Source organism: Wyeomyia smithii, chromosome 3 (assembly GCF_029784165.1).
Source record: "Wyeomyia smithii strain HCP4-BCI-WySm-NY-G18 chromosome 3, ASM2978416v1, whole genome shotgun sequence".
Lineage (NCBI taxonomy): Eukaryota > Metazoa > Arthropoda > Insecta > Diptera > Culicidae > Wyeomyia > Wyeomyia smithii.
In genome coordinates this window covers 84,045,973-84,066,694 of record NC_073696.1, presented here as the reverse complement: position 1 = coordinate 84,066,694, position 20,722 = coordinate 84,045,973, and the positions used below count along the sequence as shown (strand labels likewise).

Genomic DNA, 20,722 nt, shown 5'->3' with positions numbered 1-20,722 from the left:
TTTCTCTTTACTGAGTCGTACGCTGCCTTGAAGTTTATAAACAGATGGCGAGTCAGCAAGCTGAATTCTCGAAATTTATCGAGGATTTGTCGCAAGATGAATACATTTGGTCCGTAGTGAGACATCTCTCGAAAACCACATTGGTATTCGTCAACAAGGGTTTGCCACAATGACCCTAGCCTATAGAACAGGATATGGAAGAGAATTTTGTACACAGTTTGTAGCAATTGTACAGAATTTAAAATAGTCACTCAACTAAGTGAGTTTCGTATTTGTCAAAACGGTTGTTTTCCAACTGTCGGAAGTCTATTAGTAGTATTGTAGTCCGGTTTATGGTTCGGCTGTGATGTAAACTTTCTCGTAATATAGACAAATACGACACAACTGAATGAGTGAATATTTTAAAAGATACAAATTCCCTTGAAAAAGGGCACCAAAACGGCCGAAACGTCGGGCAACTAACCTAGATTGTCGTGTAATTTTTATAAAGGACTGAGAAAGCCAAAAATAAAAAACATCCGCATTCTCAATATCCATCCAGCTCCCTTCGACGTCTCTGTTGTCATCTCCATTCAACAGCACACTAAAATGTTGTTTCCTCCTACCTGGTTACCTATGATTTATCGGTAATCCCCTTCCCTTCCTGTCGTTACACATGACAGGGGCAGACACGATTCGGTTCCTGATTCTGTTAATCTTTTTGTGGAAGCTCCCCGCATCGTACCTGGCGAAGCAGCCCTCCGCCTCCGCAAGAACACGCTTCCAATGCTGATGCTTCTTCCTGCAATGGAGTCTGTTTCTTGGCGGCTTTAGCTACTCGATATCTCCCTCCGTTCTGACGTGTTCAGCCGCAGCCAACATTTGACTTCAGGCGGGGTTCTTTTTGCCGAAGCTGTACTCGCACTGTGGTGCTGATCGTACTGTGGATATGTCTCCATTGTTCGTTCAAGTCCCCTCCAGTATGCCCTTCGATCCGCTCCTCAACTTTCTGCGAGAACTCTGCAGCCACCCTTCCAGTTGATAACCGCTGAATTTTATACTATACCTTCCTTGGTTTCCCCGATTTTAATACATTGGACAGCCGGATGCGGATTTTGCATACAACGAAATAGTGATCCGAGTCAACGTTTTATCCTCTGAACAACCTTACGTCTGTAACATCTGAAAAGTACCCACCATCGATCAGAACTTGGTCGATCCGAGAGTAGTCCAGCCCATTTGGGTTGCTCCAGGTGTGATTACGAATATTCCAGCGTGTAAAACAAGTTAGGTCATTATCGTAGTAGAGTGGAAGCTTCCTCCACCAATAACGAGGCAGAAGAAATCTTCCTGCCCAACCTGCGCATTTGCATCTCTGATAAAGAATTTGCTGTCATGTCCTCAGCACTCACTGTAAGTCTTCCCAAGGACATTGTAGAACTCCTTCTTCTCGCCATAGAGTTTATCATTATCGATCCGTACCCATTGATTAGGCTGTAATTGAAGCATTTGCTCTAAATTCTCAGTATGCATATACGGTCACTGATCGGCTGCCATCTAATAACACGCTTAATCTGTCTACCAATTAGCACGAAACCGACTCTTCATTCTGCTTTCATCACGCCACCACTGCACAGTGCACCGTAGTAGATGTGGTGTTCAAATGAAGTGTAGGCGCAATTGGATCAGCAGCCCGGAATTCATGTTCTCCACGCACGCACGACCTCCACATTCACCTTCCGCTGCTCTCTAACCAAAATATTTGTAAGTGCCAGCTTGAGTAGAGTCCTCAAATGCCATGTACCGAATTTTCAATAATCGTTGTCCTTGTTTCGGTTGGCCTAGGTCCAGGCCCGGATTTGAGGGGGGGCAAAAGGGGCAAATGCCCCGGGCCTCCCGATTCGAAGGGCCCCCCAAGTCCTGGGGCGACCTTTTTTTATGCTCGTCACCTTCAAGAACGTTTTCTTTAAATGTTTTAAGAAAAGAGGGCCTCACAAACAAATTTGCCCCGGGCTCCCCAGTGCCTAAATTCGGCCCTGCCTAGGTCCATGCCGAGTAATCTGTTTCGTATCATTAACTGAATTGTTCGTAGTAATTCATATTCGGTATGCTACCTTACTAAGGCTACGATACCTAGTCTCTCGACGGGTCTACCTTAGATATAGCTGGCGAGGCATGATTCAACCGCCCGATCCGGGTCACACGTTGTTGTACGCCGCTGCTCACATGAGAACACATCTGCGGCCTTGTCCGCATACTACTAAAGTTTCCACCGAGGGTTGATTATCCGATCTCCGCTAAGGTTACTCATATCCCGGTCATGCCGACGGAGATAAGAATTGCTGAACAGAGGTGGAAGACCATAATAGGGCCTCGAGTGACCCGTGTCTAGCTATTTATCAACCAAAATATGCATCACCAGATATTTATTTCGAGTTATGCCATTTGATATGGAGAGCACAACTCCGTAATTCACACACAATCACATTATGAGTACTAGGTATTTGTGTGCTCCAAAAAAAGATTATTCTCTTTTGGTTTTTATTGTTTGTCTGCTTGATACCGGGGAATAACCTCTTCAGAACTGTATTGACTCAATATACGATTGCCACAGATTGCGTTCAATTTGAAAATTTGACCACCAAAAATGTTCGAGTTACCTAGAGTTGTAGAATAATTGGTATCTGTTGGTTGAAAGCTTAGAAGTTATATTTTTTTCTTAAGAATTTTGCGATCCAAATTATAGTTTCCAAGCTTATGATAAAACTGTCCAGTAGCAATAACCATCTTAAATATCTAAATTTGTTTCGAATGGGTGAAAAAGTATCACCCATTTGGAGAAAACACTGACCCCCTCACTAGGAGAGTTAGTGCTGTGTTTTTACCATCTATTTTATTGCCACCTAATAAAGTATACTGACGGTTTATTTGTTTACCTATCTCTATTGCTTAATTTTGGCACCGTCTTGGCTCGCGTTGTGATTTCGACGACCATCACGACTGTCGCGCATTCTCCTTTCACCCTGCGTTCCGCGTCAACGGTTTTTGGCTACTGGCCAAAAGCAAAACAAAAATGGGAAACCCTCTGCCAAGCTGAATATTCATGAGCGGCAACCAGCCGAGGCAAAGAACGTGATTCGCAATCGAACCGCTTTTGGAGTTTCGGTTGATCTCCACCGGTTAACGATCCGGTTTGATCCAGTTACTTTGGCGCGTTTGTTTGTGTCACCTGTGGAGAAAATGGCACATTCACGTGCTTCTTTCTGTGGGTCTTTAATGTCTCTTTAGTGTTTACTTTCAGTTTCGATCACCAGTAACTGTTGGTACTGTTATAGCATACAAAACATCTAGTTCAGTAGTTTATGAGAAAACTTTATGAACGATTCCAACGATAGTCTTTATTGTGTTTGCTATTTCTGATATATTTTCAATTGACCAGTATTAGTCGTTAAAAATACCCTTGAAACGCATATGAAATTTTTATCTCAGTGTTATTCCAATGATTTCTTTTAATTGATTTTATTTCCAGTCTGGCTAACCACGATGACGGTGGATAAGGGGCATAGTAATACGGCGTTCGTGGGAGATGACGAGGTGAACAGGTTAGCTATCAATAAAATACTCAATTGGCTGGAATCCAGCATGTAACAGGTTCACATTTGCAGTAAAAAATCTGTCCACGGAAAGAATATTAGCAGCAACAGTTATGTGCTGGAAATCCAGGAAAAGAAACCAGGTCTCGAGACAGACTACAATCCGTACGAACACCGACATGTTGAGCATCCTACGACGAACAACGAAACGCTAATCCACCTGCTGAAGGGTTCGCTGGGAACGGGAATCCTTGCGATGCCAAATGCTTTCCACCATGCCGGTTGGCTGGTCGGTGGTGTAGGTACACTGCTAATCGGTATCCTATGCACGTATTGCATCCATCTGTTGATCAAAGCCGAGTACGAACTGTGCCGGCGGAAACGAGTTCCTAGCCTTAACTATCCTGCCGTGACGCAAACTGCTCTACTGGAAGGACCGGATGCGTTAAAACCACTGGCCAATATTATTGTGTAAGTAATTTTTGTTTTCGTAGATTATTGTTTTAATTAAAAGCCATGAAACCAGTTAATGTCGTGTGCGATCAGGTGGAATTTTTATTAATAATAATTTTTCGTTCACCGTCATTCTTTTTATTTTTTTGGTGTCCATCTGACAGGCATATTATTAACGTGTTTCTGCTGATCTACCAACTGGGCACGTGCTGTGTGTATGTGGTGTTCGTGGCGTCCAATATCAAAGCCATCGCTGATTATTACACCGAGAGTGACACTGATGTACGACTATACATGTTGATCATCCTGCTGCCCTTGATCTTGATCAACTGGGTAAGTACGAATCTTTTATGCTGAACTGCGCTTTAATGTAGTTCAAGTTAAGTTGTATGAGTCAGAAATTATTTTTTTGCTCAATGATATTGCGTTTCATCTGAGTTACATAAGAAAATATCATTATTTTTGGCGTGCTGGGTTCACTGCACTACACTGCTTTCAACCCTGGTTGTAGGGAATTGCGTCTTGTGTCGGAAGTAAGTTCAAAAATAGCCTAGCCGTTTCATCCGGATCATGATCTTTATTCAACTAGTTTCGAGTGCATTATACCCGCGCCAAGCCGTTTTTTTATTTTTCCCTTGTATTAAAGGAAAAACACAGGCTAATCCCCCTAGTAATATGGTCGGCTTATTTTCATACGAGTTTTTTTAATTTAGACTGTAAACTCATAGATTTTAAGATATATCATAAAATTTTAAATGTTACCTTAATTTTCACAGTTAGTTTCGGTACGTTGAACCTTAGTTTTCACATTCATTGTAATACCACTTCCTAGGAAAAAGACAATACATATAAGCAAGCGCAGCAGATCCACATTCCTCTCATACAAATCTTTGCTTATAGGTTCGAAATCTAAAATTTTTGGCACCGTTTTCAACGCTGGCGAACGGCATCACGATGGTCTCCTTCGCCATCATTCTGTACTACATCTTCCGCGAGCCGGTCTCCTTCGAGGGGCGCGAAGCCGTCGGCAATGTGGCAGAGTTCCCGCTCTTTTTCGGCACGGTTCTGTTTGCTCTGGAAGCGATCGGTGTGGTGAGTTACGACGGCAAGATTATAGCGACTTGCTTAGATGATTTTTCCCGATTTCATTTCTAGATTCTACCACTGGAAAATGAAATGAAAACACCGAAAAAGTTTGGTGGTAATTTCGGAGTGCTCAATAAAGCTATGGTGCTAATTGTCTTCCTCTACATTGGAATGGGATTCTTTGGATATTTAAACTACGGACCGGACTCGAAAGGATCGATTACCCTCAACCTACCAGAGCAGGAAATGTAGGAGTTGAAGAGTGGAAAATAAATGTGAATTAAACATTATTTTTAATTTTCTAGTTTGGCCCAGTGTGTGAAAGGAATGTTGGCATTTGCCATTTATATCACGCACGGATTGGCTTGCTACGTGGCCATTGACATCACGTGGAATGATTATCTGAAAAAGCAATATGGAGATTCGCCTCGCCGCATCTTTTTCGAATACGTTGTTCGCACCGTTTTGGTTTTGATCACATGTGAGTATGAAAATACTTCTAATGAATGTATAGTTTAGAAATTTCCCGTTCTCTTTGTAGTCCTGTTGGCAGTTGCTATTCCTAATCTCGAGTTATTTATCTCCCTGTTCGGAGCTCTCTGTCTGTCGGCGTTGGGAATAGCCTTTCCCGCCCTGATCCAGACCTGTACCTACTGGCACGAAAGACATGGATTACAGAAAGTGTGGATGATTACTAAAAATACTATTATTGGTGTTATAGCCATCTTCGGGTTAGTCGTAGGAACAAGCACCAGTCTGAAGGAAATCATTCACACTTTCGGCGATCATGACTAAAGATCTCAGTTGAAGGTAGTGTCCCAAGGGGATAAAGTGAGGTATCCGTTATTTTAAGTGAAAAGTGATTTCAGACGCACGTTTGACGTAAGCGAGTATTATTTATCGTTAAAAGTTGTAGAGATGCAAAAATAGTTCTGTACATTCGTTGGATAAACAACTATTAGGACATAGACGGCAACGAATCGAAAACATTCTTTGTATCTCGACGGCAAACCTTGATCGCATTCCTGAGTGGTTTAATTGTAGAAAGATAAGTTAACTGAAAATATTTGTAATTTATGGCGGTATTATGAGATCCCACAGCGAATACTTTATTAATGTCAAAAAAAATTAAAAGAATAATTTGAAATTGCATCGATAGAGTGATATTCTGACAGTGTGCCAATTTTTTCTAAGCCATAACTAAAGGTAGAATGTTTCAAAAAATTTCTCAAGCATTTTAACACATTTTTGATGCAAAAGATGATTCAATAAAATTATTATATGATGATGTTACGCGTGTTTTTTTTTGTCGTGAGCATAAAAAATGGAAGGCCGAGAAAAAGATAACGCTGAATCAGGAACATAAAAAACGGTAATGTAACGTTTGCAATAAAAAGCTGACTTATTTCGGATGATGATAAAAAATCTGAATTTCCCAGCAGCCAGCGTTCATCACAGTCGTCTCGGTCCTGAGGTTGATGTTAGACAGAAGGTCTTCCATCGTGCTTGCATGGGCAAGTATATTAATATTAATATAAAATCGACGATTTTTTATTGCTGTTTCTGACTGCGAGTACGACATCATCATTCTGACAAAAACCTGGTTGAAAGACGATATCAATTCTATGCAGTTGTTCAACCAGAGCTACTGTGTGTATAGGAAGGATCGCATTCCCGAAGTGACTGGTAGAACCGAGGGAATGCCTTTTACTATCCCTCGCTGTACATTTGACAGAGTATAACATCGAAGATACAAAAACGTCAAAACTGATACGAAAACGTCAAACCTGATACGAGAACGTCAATCTCGGTCGGATTGTTCTACTGTTTCGGTTGGGGCTCAGCCCTTGTGATTCTTAGGTGGACGCGGTAGACACAGTGGATTAGGTTTTTATCCAAAAAATGATGTTGTAATCAAAGTAAAAAAAACTCTTCATAATTTATATATGAGCCTTCCGTTCGAAAATATAAGGAACAGCACGATTTTCGTTGATACAGCAAACAGCAAAAACATTGGATTTGACGTTTCTATGTTGTACTCGATGTTATAACTCATAGCACATTCCCTCGGGTAAAACGCGTGGAGGAGGCGTTCTCATAGCTGTTAAGAACTCACTTAATTCCACTCTCTGCACGGTTCGTATCGACGACAGCCTAGAGCATCTTTGGGTTAAGGTTGACTGCATTGAACGAGTGGTTTGCTTAGGCGTGGCTTACGTTCCCCCGGACTTATCTAGAAACCGCTTTGTCTTAGAGAGACTCAACAGTTCGATTTCTTCCGTGGCAGAATCTTTAAATGTGTGCGACACTTACATGCTATTCGGTGACTTCAATCTTTCGGATTTGTGCTGGCGGGCCGCTAATGGTGGGTACGCCCAAATTGTGCCCAGTGAATCAGCCTCCGTTAGTAACATTTTTATGGACGATCAACTCCTTGATTTCGCTCGCATCAACTTTGAAGGCCTTAGAGAAGCTCTTTTGTCTGTCGATTGGTCACCAGTTTACAATGCTTCCGACGTAAACAAGGCGGTTCAATTCTTAAACGCAACGCTCACGCAGCTTTTTCCAAGATTCGTACCAGTTCGTCGCCCAAGAGTGTCACCTCCGTGGACCAATAGACGTCTCCGTTATTTGAAACAACAACGCTCTAGAACTTTGAGGCTCTACTCAAACAACCGAAATTCCGCCACCAAACAGAGATTCATTGAAGCGAGCACCAAATATAAATTTTACGACAGAGCTCTCTACGGACGGTACGTAATGCGAATGCAAAAAACGTTAAAAACTCAGCCAAAACGGTTTTGGGCTTTCGTTATTGAAAAGCGGAAGGAACATGGTCTGCCTTCAAGCATGTTTTTGGGCTGCGAAACCGCGAGCTCCACTCAAGCAATATGTAATCTGTTTGCGTTTTGCTAGTATATTTGACGATGCAGTATGCAGCAATCAACAAATTGAGAGCGCGCTTGCCAATGTCCCTACTGGTATGGTTTCCATGTACTGCAGTGATTTCAATAACACAGACATCCTAGCAGCTGTTAAAAAATTGAAGTCTTCGAAAACGCCTGGACCGGATTGAATTCCTTCGACAGTTTTGATAAAATGCGCCGTTGAACTGTATGCGCCATTGAAAGCCATATTTAACCTGTCCTTATCACAAGCACTATTTCCAGAATGTTGGAAGAAGTCGATTATGTTTCCAGTTCTAAAAAAAAGGTAATAAAAGCGACGTATCTAACTATCGTGGAGTTACCTCACTATGTGCTGGTTCAAAGCTGTTCGAGATACTTATGAACGCAAAACTCTTCCGGGCAGCAGAGTCATATATTTCACATGAGCAACATGGATTCTTCCCTGGCAGATCCATTGTAACTAATCTAACTCAATTCACATCACTGTGCCTCATCTCCATGCCACAAGGGTATCAAATTGATACAGTTTATACCGACTTGAAAGCGGCCTTTGACAGAGTTAACCACCGTATCCTGCTTGCTAAGTTGGCTTGGTGTGTCCTCGAACGTTTTCCACTGGTTCGAATCGTATTTAAGAAATCGCCGATTATCTGTCAAATTGGGTTTCGTGGAGTCAGCAGAATACGTTAACCGATCAGGTGTTCCGCAAGGCAGCAACTTGGGGCCACTACTATTCACCATTTTTTTTAACGACGTCTGTCTAGCACTGCCAAAAAACTGTAAATTACTGTATGCCGATGATTTGAAAATGTATTACCTAATCAAAACTCCTGCCGACTGTGAACTTCTGCAAAGTGTAGTTAACAGATTTTACGACTGGTGTCAACACAACATGATGGTAATCAGTGTATCGAAATGTTCATTGATTACTTTTGCGAGGAAAAAACAACCTATTCAGTAGAACTATCGTATAGGCGATGAAACCATTACCAGAGCTAACGTAGTGCGAGATCTTGGGGTTATGTTTGATGCAGAGTTGAACTTCCGGGAACACTACAGTTATATAATCAACAAAGCTAGGCGGAATCTTGGGTTCACTCTCCGGATGACAACCGAATTTCGTGATCCTTACTGCCTGCGCCCCATGTACTATAACCTAGTGCGGTCTGTTCTGGAAACAGCTGCCGTCGTATGGAGCCCTATTCGCAGCATCTGGATAACTATAATCGAAAAAGTCCAGTCAAAGTTCATAAAATTCGCTCTACGACTACTTCCTTGGAGAAATCCAGATGCGCTACCTCCGTACGAAGCCCGGTGCAGACTTTTAAGAATGGACACTCTCGAAAAGCGACGTAATGTGCAAAAAGCGGTTTTCGTCGGAAAGATCCTGCTAGGAGAGATTAACGCGCCGGATTCTCAATAAAATGGATGTGAACGTGCTGCCACGTCCACTGCGTCATCGAATGTTTTTGAGGCTCCAACAACATAGGACGGACTACTCACAAAACGAGCTTATTCGAACTATGTGCGCTCTATTCAATAGATATTATTATTTGTTCGACTTTCATGTTTCCTCTACTGTTTTTCGTGATCGTGTTACAAACTTTTATGTGCAGATATAGTTCTAGTCATTAGTTTTTAAGTGTTCATTTAGACTGTTTGTCCGATGAATGTAAACGAATCAATAAATTAGCTAACTTGCGAAAAAATGCTACGCTCTTGCGACCTTCCGGCAGTTAACCGGATCATTCGTCATGGCGGACGAAAACATGCGTACAGGCACGTTTTTAAATTATTTCTTCGTTTTATTTATTAATTCCTAATCAGTTTTCACGACAAAATTTTTGGAGTCAATCGTTCCAGGTTTGCCAAGAAATTTACGGTGGGACGCAGCCGGAGGACGTTAGGCAGGTTCGTCTACTTGGATATCACATCGATATCCAGTCGCTTCATCTCCTCCAACGAACGCCTCGAGTGGTGGACCGACCATAGGTCCGGCCAGAAAAACTTCCGGCAGCCACTTTATACTATAAACTTCCCCGTTCGCCACCAGTCCGGAGCGAAAGAAGAGCGGCTTTCACATCCCCTTCTCGCTGATTGCCAGCCCCAATAATTGGAGACCTAAGTGTGTGAAAAGAACTTCACCTCGGAGCCGACTTCTTTAGTGGGGGAAATAAAATACGAAGTGCCCTGCCAGTCGTGACCATCCAGGTTAAGATAGGTCTTGTCGTTCATCACCAACACCTTGTCGCGATTCACCGGGAAAATCGACTTGACCATCCTAATCAGCCGCAGTCGATGCGGCATTACCTGCAGCTCCAAGACCAGTGGACGGAACGATGTCTGTTTTTGACGAGGCGGAGTTCCGTTATTTGAACGCGCACACTTCTGAATGGAGTAGCTTCACTGTTGTCGCCATCGGGGTAAGAGTTCGATTGGTAGACTGTATTTTTTACTGCTGAATAATGGATTACTGTGATTGATGCTGTATGGGTAGTTTCGTCAGAACGTGTGGAGGTAAATCCATTTTTTTAGTGCAAACGTTATTAGGTGCGCAACTAAGCTCTCGCTATTTGTCAATAGATGGCAGCAAGTGCTGATCGATTTTGACATATCTACACTCAAACAATTTTTCACGTCATAGTTACCGAAAAAGGTAGGTGAATATTTTCCACTGTCATTTTCACGTAGATTCTACGTGATTTTTATTTGAGTATATCATGACTAGTTGCGATGAATTATCCTGTAAAATTTATACAATAGACATGTGCATTTTATTTGAGTTTCACGTAGAATTCCAAATTTTGTTGTATTTTTTAGGAGACAGAAAATTTTTATCAGCAATTGTAGAAATATGTTGCATAATAAATCGCTTGGATATCGAATTGGTAATTTGTAAATGAATTTAATGGCATTAACAACATAAAAAATGATAAATATAATGACATTCGCCGGCAATAATTACTGGCAGTTGCAATTGTTTATGTTCAGGTATCTCTTCGGCAAACGAAATCAATTTGCAAACCATTAGGAAATTTAGACAACAGCTTCGACATTTTGATTGCTGAATATTCTCGCACAGAGAAATCAAGCGATACTTCTTCCTTATGGAGGAACTGCTCCATTATTCATCTCAGCCCATATATTCATCTTATACAATATGAAAACACAATTGGAAACAGGAAAAAACGCATATTTTCTTTTTAAACCAATCTGCTAATCCATGGAATGGATTCTTATTAGTTTACTTTAGATTCCGCATAAAGGGTGATCCTCAAAAACTCACTTAAAAGCACGTAATTTGATATTATAGTCGGGCATCTCCACTCGAAAATGCATTTAATTCAATCACCTACCTCAGAAAATAAAATCCGCGCATTGTTCTAAACGGCTGGGGCTCGTTCAGCAGCCAACCAAAGTTTTTTTCATCATTAGCGGACCACTTTTTTTTAATCACTTAACAAAATCACTCACTCACTCACACTACTAAGAATATCTTAATCTTTGAAACGTACACCTCAAATTTTTAAAAACAAGCTTGAATTAGCAGAAATATGTGAGATGAATTTCAACAATTCCCAAATTTAAACTGTATGTATTTTCATCTGTTTTCACTGCGTTGTTAGAAAATCAAAAGTTACCAAATCAGTTTCTGTTAATACGAAAAAATCAGACTGGAAATGTTGAATTATTCCGACATAATTGACATAAATCTACAGCACTGTAGTGGTCACCTAGGTTACCAATTTTGCACGTAAACAACTCCAGCGGATATCTAGGTAACCTTCTACGACGGGCTGCGGCTACGTTCATTCATAATAACGTGATTCATTCATAATTAACAAAAAAAATGGTTTGTCTCACAAAATTCAGGATAAATTTAACTAATTTTACTGAATGTACAATGCTAAACAATTCCATAAGAGCACGTAAGCATATTTAGTTTATTTGTTCAATGATTTCGTGAAAATTTTGTGTTTAATCCGTGCATTCTTCGTGAATATCGGCTTTATGAGATGAATAATGGCCTAACAATATTATTTTACACAATATTATACCTAACATATTATTTTACGTTGTCAAGTTAACCTAAACGGTATTTAATAAAACATAGAAAGCATGTAGTTTTCACGTATATGTTATGTTTATCACATAAATCATGCAAAATGACAAAAAATTAAAAAGTACAGAAGCTTTCATATAACAATAATGTGACAAATATTTTGAGTGTATGTATCTATAATACTCTTGATTGTATAAAAGTAACTAACTCTAAAACTCTTGAACAGTCAGGAGACAGTTCGCACAGAAAGAAGAACTGTACAAGGTACAATATCATGATATCTGTACAAGGTACAATATCATGATATTTGAGGACTTCTTGCCGAAAAAATAAAAGTTCTTGAGCTCTGAAAATAACTTTTTTCCATTAAAGATAGAACTATTATTTCTTTGGCGAAAATTCTATAAATAACATGCTATTTCACCTTTTATAAAAAAAAAAAAACTTTGAATTACAGTTCGAAACAAAAAATATTAACTTGAAATCTTTGTAACTTCCCCTTTTAATCCGAAGAATTATACTTTAATAGACACTGAATGAAGCTCCATGTCGAACACAAGGACAGCTTGCTTCGGTATTATGGGTTACCCGCCGGCCTTTTCGAGGCAATTTCATGCTTTGGGAATTCTTTAAAAACAAAGGAACAAGGTAGTCATCTTGGCCCGCTGGTGTTTTTGTTGTATTTCAATGACGTACATCACTCGTTAAAATGCCCCCGCCTTGCTTTCGCTGATGACTTGAAACTGTTCAATGAAATCAAAAACGTCGAAGACGCCACTCATCTTCAACAACAGCTCAACTTATTTGCACGCTGGTTTAAATTGAATTGCATGATACTAAACCCCGAGAAATGATCTGTGATAACGTTTACCAGAAAGCACCGCCCACTCCATTTCGATTACACGTTGGATGGGTCTACAATACAGAGAGTGGAATACGTCAAGGATCTTGGAGTTCTCCTTGATTCCAAACTCACCTTCAAGCAACACATATCGTTCATTGTTGCTAAAGCCTCTAGGCAACTGGGAGTGATTTGTCGCTTGACGCTGGACTTTAGGAATATACAATGTTTAACGACGCTCTACTGCTCACTTGTTCGGTCTTCGCTAGAATTTTACTCTACTGTCTGGATTCCTCACTACAACAACGCAATTCATCGCATCGAAAGCATCCAGCGCCGGTTTGTGCCTTACGCACTTAGAATGCTCCCCTGGCGACAGCCCATGCGCAATACTCGATATGAGGACCGCTGCCAGCTCCTCCAGCTGGATACTCTCCAGCTTCGCCGGGAAACAGCACGCGCCATCTTAGTGTCAGACATTTTGACATCCCGGATTGGTTGCCCAGCCATTCTCCGCTTGATCAACCTAAACGCGCCATCTAGAAACTCGCAGAGGTCATCTACGCTGCAACTTCCTTTCCGCCTGTTGGTAGTTGCAATAAATAAATAAATAAATAAGTGCAAAGGAACTTGGTTTCCTTATGAAGGGTCGTTTTTTTACCTGTGAAAAACTGCTCCAGCGCAAAAAGGAGGAGTTTTGATCGTCACATCGTGACGAGTAATGAATAATGGATTCATTACAGTAACCCAAAGAAAAGAAAGTCATGGGGACTGCCCGGTCATGCTCCTACGTCGTCGGCTCGGCAGAATATACACGCTGCGAAGGTTATTCTGTGTGTCTGGTGAGGCCAGGTCGATATTATTAATTATGAGCTATTGAAATCGAACCAAACTATCATTGGGGAAAGGTCCTCGGCAATTGATGCGATTTACGCGAAAAACGGCTACCATACGAGGAGAAGTTACGAAAAAGCGATATTACTGCGTGACAACGCTTGATCTCAAACTGTTAAAGTCGTTGAAACTTACGTCGAAACGCTCAAGTACTGCGTTATCCGCCATATTCCTACCTTTTTTTGTATTCCGCCTACAGTGACATGCGTTCGTTTAGACGCACTATGTTTTTCATAGGTTTTTCTTTCAATAATAATTGGATTTTGAATGTCATCACTTATTTTTATTTGTTATCAGAAACTAAAACAAACAACATCATTTCTTCAGAAAAAGTGCACTTGATAGAATAAATCATTTAGACGCACCTCAAGTCAACATAGTAAAAGCTCAAATTTCTGAGTCAATAAGTTGGCTAATACTTTGTAGCTCCTTCCTTATTCTAAATAACTTCAAATATTCTTCTGGGCATTGAATAGACAAGGTTATGGAGAGTACTTACAGAGATTTTTTGCCAGCATGAACGTATGCATGATTTAAGGTCGTTTACTGTGTTGAACTGGCGTACATTGGCGTAAACTCATGCAGCCAATATACCCCAGAGGTTCTTGATTGGGTTTCAATCCGGACTACATGCTGGTCAATCAAGTACGGTGATGTCTTTTTCAGAAAACCATGCCTTGGTTTATCTAGAAAAATGAATAGTAGCGTTGTCTTGCTGAAATACTACAGGTTCATCCATATAATCCTACAAGTATTGAACCAAAATGTCTGCCAGAAGCTCACAGAAGTTGCTGGAATTCATTTTGGTGGTGATCCAGCAGATAGGAAGTTTTTCGTCATGAGAAAAATCTTTCCAATACCATAACCGTTCCTTCACAAAAATTTCGCTTAGATCGAGTGACATTAAATTCCGCCAAATCGTGCCAATCGTGTTGTCTGGTCGCTTAATGCTTGCTTTCCCCAACACCTCCCTCACCTCTACCCTCTTTGAGCTATATGAGAGCCTGCTTTTTCTCAAACCAATCAGTTTGCTAGTGGTTGGCCTCTAGGACGGTTCTTACTAAGTAGCAGCGGGTAGCAGCAGTGGCGGCAGCGGATAGCAGTAGCGATTATCAACAGCAAATAGCAGTAGCGGTATATCCGATCACTGTTGCAAGAGGTTAACTCATTGCGAACTTGATTTACCAGTAGCAAGCAGAGCTGCAGCAGGCAGCGATTTTCAATATTCCGCTGCCATCCATAGCGGACGGACCAACAGAGTAAACAGCACCATCCACTGCGCTAGATTTTACGATCTTCCATTTGAGTGGAAAGGACCGTCGACAAACAGGCATGTCTCCAGTTTTGTGACAACTAAAGCCAACCGTCCTTTCAAGGACGACCACAAATTTAAATTGAAGTAGTAAATATGAGTTTTCCACATCTGAGTCTCACAATAATTCTGAGTTTACTCTAAACGCATGGAGTGCTATTTACTGATAGGAACTGTATGTTTCATAGTAAGAAACTACAGCACCCATGATTGGTTCGCAGTAACTTTACAAAACGAATAACAAACAAACTGTCACAAAATTGTCATATCGTCGTTTTCGTTTAAAACTTGTGCATGTTCATTATTCATATTTTCGAGAAAAACGCGTTTGAAAACCATGAAAATCATTAAAATGCGAAGAAATAATATCCTTTTGTAGTATTATGAAAAAATTGGGTTTTTTTTCTCCATCTAAAAAAAAATGAGTTTTACCACTATCCGCAAGATTTTGACGAGTGGCAGAACAAATTTACCTACTGCACGCACAATCAAATGATTCTGGTGCGCTAAGAAGTTAGGTTCTCTGCATTACATATTACCTTTTGCATGACGCGTGGGATGACTCTCGTTTTGCTGTTACCTCGGTCACTTTTTCTACCATTTCCAGAAATTTATCAGCTACTGTGCTGTCTATAACAACTAGCAGATAGACAACAGAATATCTTAACTACGACACATTCAAATGACTTCACAATATTTACACAATTTCTATTCATTATTTATTCAACAAGTTTAACGTAAGAACATATCAATCGTATTCTCAAACCTATTGCAAGAAATATATTGACATGGGACAGGCTATCGTAATTCTTTCTCACAATAGATCTACGATTCTGGTCGCAGTGAGAAAGTCCATACAGGAAAAAAAATCGTAATTCTAGGTTAACCTTGCAGTCGTGTCTTATTAACAACCTCTTCAACTATTTTTAAGAGCAAGAACATAGATGCTCATTTAATGAGAAAATAAAAAGGAAACTGCATAATAGTTAATCAAGGAAATAAATTATCTGAAAAACGGAAAAACTTGAAAACGGAAAGGCAATAGGAAAGTAGAAACACCAAGAATCAGTAACACAGGAAAACAAAAAACAAGAAAAAACATTAAAACGAGCTTAGTAGCGGTGAAGTAATAGAATCCGTTCTGACAAGCGACAGGTCGTTGTTTTGAATCTTAGTAGAATCTGGCTATTTGGTATCAAAAATGTAAGCATATGTTAATTCTAAACTTCAAAGGCGAAAAGGAAAACAAAAAACTTTAGAATCAATCAGGCAAACCAGAAATGAATCGAGCAGGGAATCTATAAAAATAAAAGCATAAAAAGGAAACAAAACAAACAGCAAACAAGAGGCACGAACCAAAAAAATAAAACCAGGAAAACACCCCGAGTAAACTTCATTTTTTTTTTTTTTTTTTTTTATTTATTTTTTTTTAAAGGGGGGATTTGTTAGTAGCTTAAGTATTTATGATAAATATTAGTGAATAATGAGTATGTGTGTCCAATCACAAATGGTGACTTCTCAACACTGTTAGAAATTTGTAATTTTAATTGTTAGGATTTGTTTGCTTTCGCAACTAGGACTTATCATTCGTAGGGATTTAAACCTACTTGTCAGAAAAGGGGAAGTATACTTACAACTAACTTAATTGCTGACTTATTGACTATAAAGAGAGCTTATCGTAGCAATTGAGGATTGCAACGATTTTTGTCGAAAATTGTTAATAATTTTATTTGACATAGCTTCTAATGGTTCAACACCAGTAAGTCTATGTAATTCGAGTGTACCAAACCAAGGAGGACGCTTCAGAATCATTTTCAGAATTTTATTCTGAATCCTTTGAAGCGTTTTCTTCCTTGTTGAACAGCAACTTGACCAGATCGGTACAGCATAAAGCATTGCTGGTCTAAAAATTTGTTTGTAAATCAAAAGTTTGTTCTTTAAACAAAGTTTAGAATTCCTGTTAATGAGAGGATATAAACATCTCGTATATTTGATGCACTTGGCTTGTATACTCTCAATGTGCTCTTTGAAAATAAGTTTTTTATCATAAATTAGTCCCAAGTACTTAACCTTGTCGGACCAACTTAAAATAACCTCATTCATCTTGACAACGTGATTATTGTTTGGCTTGAGGAAAGAAGCCCTAGGCTTATGCGGAAAAATTATCATTTGAGTTTTAGAAGCATTGGGAGAGATTTTCCACTTTTGCAAGTAGGAAGAAAAAATATCTAAACTTTTCTGCAATCGACTGCATATGACACGAAGACTTTTTCCTTTTACGGAAATGCTTGTGTCATCGCAGAACAATGACTTTGTGCATCCTGGAGGCAAATCAGGAAGATCTGAAGTGAATATGTTGTACAGGACTGGACCCAAGACTGAACCTTGAGGCACACCTGCTCTGACAGGAAATCTATCAGATTTTGAATTCTGATAGACAACCTGCAGAGTTCGATCAGTAAGATAATTTTTTAAAATTTTGATTAGGAAAATTGGAAAATTAAAAGTTTGCAATTTCGCAATCAAACCTTTATGCCAAACACTGTCGAATGCTTTTTCTATGTCTAAAAGAGCAGCTCCAGTGGAATAACCTTCAGATTTGTTAGCTCGTATCATATTAGTAACTCTGAGCAATTGATGAGTTGTGGAATGCCCATGGCGAAATCCAAACTGTTCATTTGCAAAAATTGAATTTTCGTTGATGTGTGACATCATTCTGTTAAGAATAATTCTCTCAAACAGTTTACTTATTGAAGAAAGCAAACTGATTGGTCGATAACTTGAAACTTCAGCTGGGTTCTTATCCGGTTTTAAAATGGGAGTAATTTTTGCATTTTTCCATAATTTGGGAAAATATGTAATTTTGAAGCAGCAATTGAAAATTTTTACTAAAAATTCCATTGTGCTCTCAGGGAGATGTTTGATTAGTGTATTTAAGATTCCATCGTCACCAGGTGCTTTCATATTTTTGAAATGTTTAATAATTGATTTAATCTCATTCAAGTTAGTTTCAATTATTTCTGCAGGTAAAAAATTCTGGGAAGAAATTAAATCAAATTGACGTGTGACTTCATTTTCAATTGGACTCACAAAATTCAAATTTGAGTTATGAACACTCTCAAACTGCTGAGCAAGTCTTTGAGCCTTTTGTTCATTGGATACAAGAAAACGTTCACCATCTTTTAAAACTGGAATAGGCTTTGAAGGTTTCTTAAGAATCTTCGACAGCTTCCAAAATGGTTTTGAATATGGTTTCAATTTTTCAACTTTAGTCTCAAAATTTTGATTTCTCAGAAGAGTAAATCTATGTTTAATCTCTTTCTGTAAATCTTTATAAACAGTTTTAAAAACAGGGTCACGAGAACGTTGATATTGACGTCTGCGGACATTTTTCAAACGAATTAGAAGTTGAAGATTTTCGTCAATTATTGGTGAATCAAATTTCACTTGAGCCTTTGGAACAGAATAATTCCTGGCATCAACAATTGCACATTTTAATGCGTCCAAAGCGGAATCAATATTCACTTCGTTTTGCGAATCAAGCTCATTATTGAAATTTCTCTCAATATGAGTTTTGTATCTTTCCCAATTAGCCTTGTTATAATTAAAAACAGAGCTCATAGGGTTTAAAACTGATTCATGTGATAAAGAAAAAGTTATTGGAAGATGATCAGAATCAAAGTCAGCATGTGTGATCAAATCACTACATACATGACTTTGATCTGTTAGCACCAAATCAATTGTTGAAGGGTTTCTTACAGAAGAAAAGCATGTAGGACTATTCGGAGACAAAATAGAATAGTATCCTGAAGAACAATCGTTGAATAAAATTTTGCCATTGGAATTACTTTGAGAATTATTCCATGAACGATGTTTAGCGTTAAAATCGCCGATTATGAAAAATTTCGAACGATTTCTGGTGAGTTTTTGTAAATCACCTTTAAAATAATTTTTGAGCTCGCGTGTGCATTGAAATGGTAAATATGCTGCGGCAATAAATAAAATCCCAAGTTCAGTTTGAACTTCAATTCCCAAAGTTTCAATAACTTTCGTCTCAAGATGGGGAAGAGCACGATGTTTGATTCGGCGATGAATAACAATTGCAACTCCACCGCCGGAACCCTGAATCCTATCATATCTATGAACCACGTAATTGGGATCATATTTTAATTTTATGTTAGGTTTCAAAAATGTTTCAGTAATAATTGCAATATGCACATTATTTACTGTTAAAAAGTTAAAAAGCTCATTCTCATTGGCCTTCAATGAGCGAGCATTCCAATTTAATATTTTAATTGTTTTATTTAAAATCATTGCTAAATTTTAAATTAGAAACAATTTTAATAGTAAAATTTGTGCCTATTTGAATGGCTTCAAACATTGATTTTGCCTGCAACATGGCGTTCATAAGATCGAACATTGCCTGTTGCAAAAAAGAAAGTTTACCTGCCGTAATAGGCCCCAGGCAGTTGACATTAGAAAAAATATTTTCGGCAGCAATATTAGCTGGAGTGATAGGTGTACAATTATTTTCTAGCGTGTTTTGCTTACCCATATTAACGGTCATTTTCGAACTACCAACACTAGGCGGTATAATGTTCGAACTACCTGTAACCTGTGCATAAGTTAAACGGGTATGCAAAGGAGTAGGTAAACTATGCGTCACTGGTACGCTTGGAGAATTTTGTTTTGAAGTTGGTTTTAATTGAGAAATTGAATTTTGTTTACCTTGCCTTGCCTTAACAATTGCTAAACGGACTGGGCATTGATAAAAATTTGACATATGGTTGCCGTTACAATTCGCACAGCGAAAATTTTTACTCTCTTTCACAGGACATGTGTCCTTTTTGTGAGAAGAGTCTCCACAATTAAGACATTTTTGGTCCATGTTACAGAATTTGGAACCATGGCCATAACGTTGGCAAGTACGGCATTGGGTGATATGCTTTTCACCTCCGCCATACTTCCTATAAATTTCCCACTTTACACGCACATTATACAAAGCATGTGCTTTTTCAAAAAATTTTAAGTTGTTAACCTCATTGCGGTTAAAATGAATTAAATAAATAACAAGGGAAATTCCAGTTCTCTGACTGTTTTCGCCTCGTGATTTTTGTTTCATTAGAACTACTTGGGTAGGGGCTATGCCAAGTAATTCTGTTAAAGTAAGTTTGATCTCATCAACGGTTTGATCGTTGGTGAGACCTTTCAAGACAACCTTGAACGGCTTGGTGTTCTTGGTGTCATATGTAAAAAATTTGTACATCTTGTCAGTTGAATACTGAACAAGACGATCACGACCCTTTACTGAGTCGGCTAATAAGCGGCATTCACCTCTACGGCCAATTTGATAGGTAACTTTAACGTCAGAAACAAACGTTGAAAGTTCCTTTTTGAATATATTAAATTCAGAAGAAATAGTTACCACAATAGGTGGAACTTTCTCCTTTTTTAAAGATTTTATATTTTGTATAGTTTCATTATTAATAACTTCCATTTCACCAGCTTCTTGCTCAGGCAAAATATCAAAAGGATTGTCACTACAGACACTCGATGTGTCAGAAAGAGATGCCTCTCTTTTTCTCCCCGCAG

At 39.1% G+C, this 20,722-nt stretch overlaps 1 protein-coding gene across 2 annotated transcripts in view; it reads left to right on the top strand.

Annotated features, from left to right (window-relative positions):
* The window catches only part of LOC129730827 (proton-coupled amino acid transporter-like protein CG1139), a 46,978-nt gene extending 40,574 nt beyond the window's left edge, over positions 1–6,404 (top strand). For both annotated transcript variants that reach the window (XM_055690407.1, XM_055690409.1), the window contains exons 2-8: positions 3,509–3,581; positions 3,645–4,043; positions 4,190–4,358; positions 4,926–5,117; positions 5,181–5,359; positions 5,417–5,592; positions 5,653–6,404. In XM_055690407.1, the coding sequence (XP_055546382.1) occupies positions 3,523–3,581; positions 3,645–4,043; positions 4,190–4,358; positions 4,926–5,117; positions 5,181–5,359; positions 5,417–5,592; positions 5,653–5,906 (1,428 nt within the window). In that variant the 5' untranslated portion in view covers positions 3,509–3,522 and the 3' untranslated portion in view covers positions 5,907–6,404. The remainder of the gene's footprint in view (positions 1–3,508; positions 3,582–3,644; positions 4,044–4,189; positions 4,359–4,925; positions 5,118–5,180; positions 5,360–5,416; positions 5,593–5,652) is intronic.
* Positions 6,405–20,722: the final 14,318 nt, after the last annotated feature.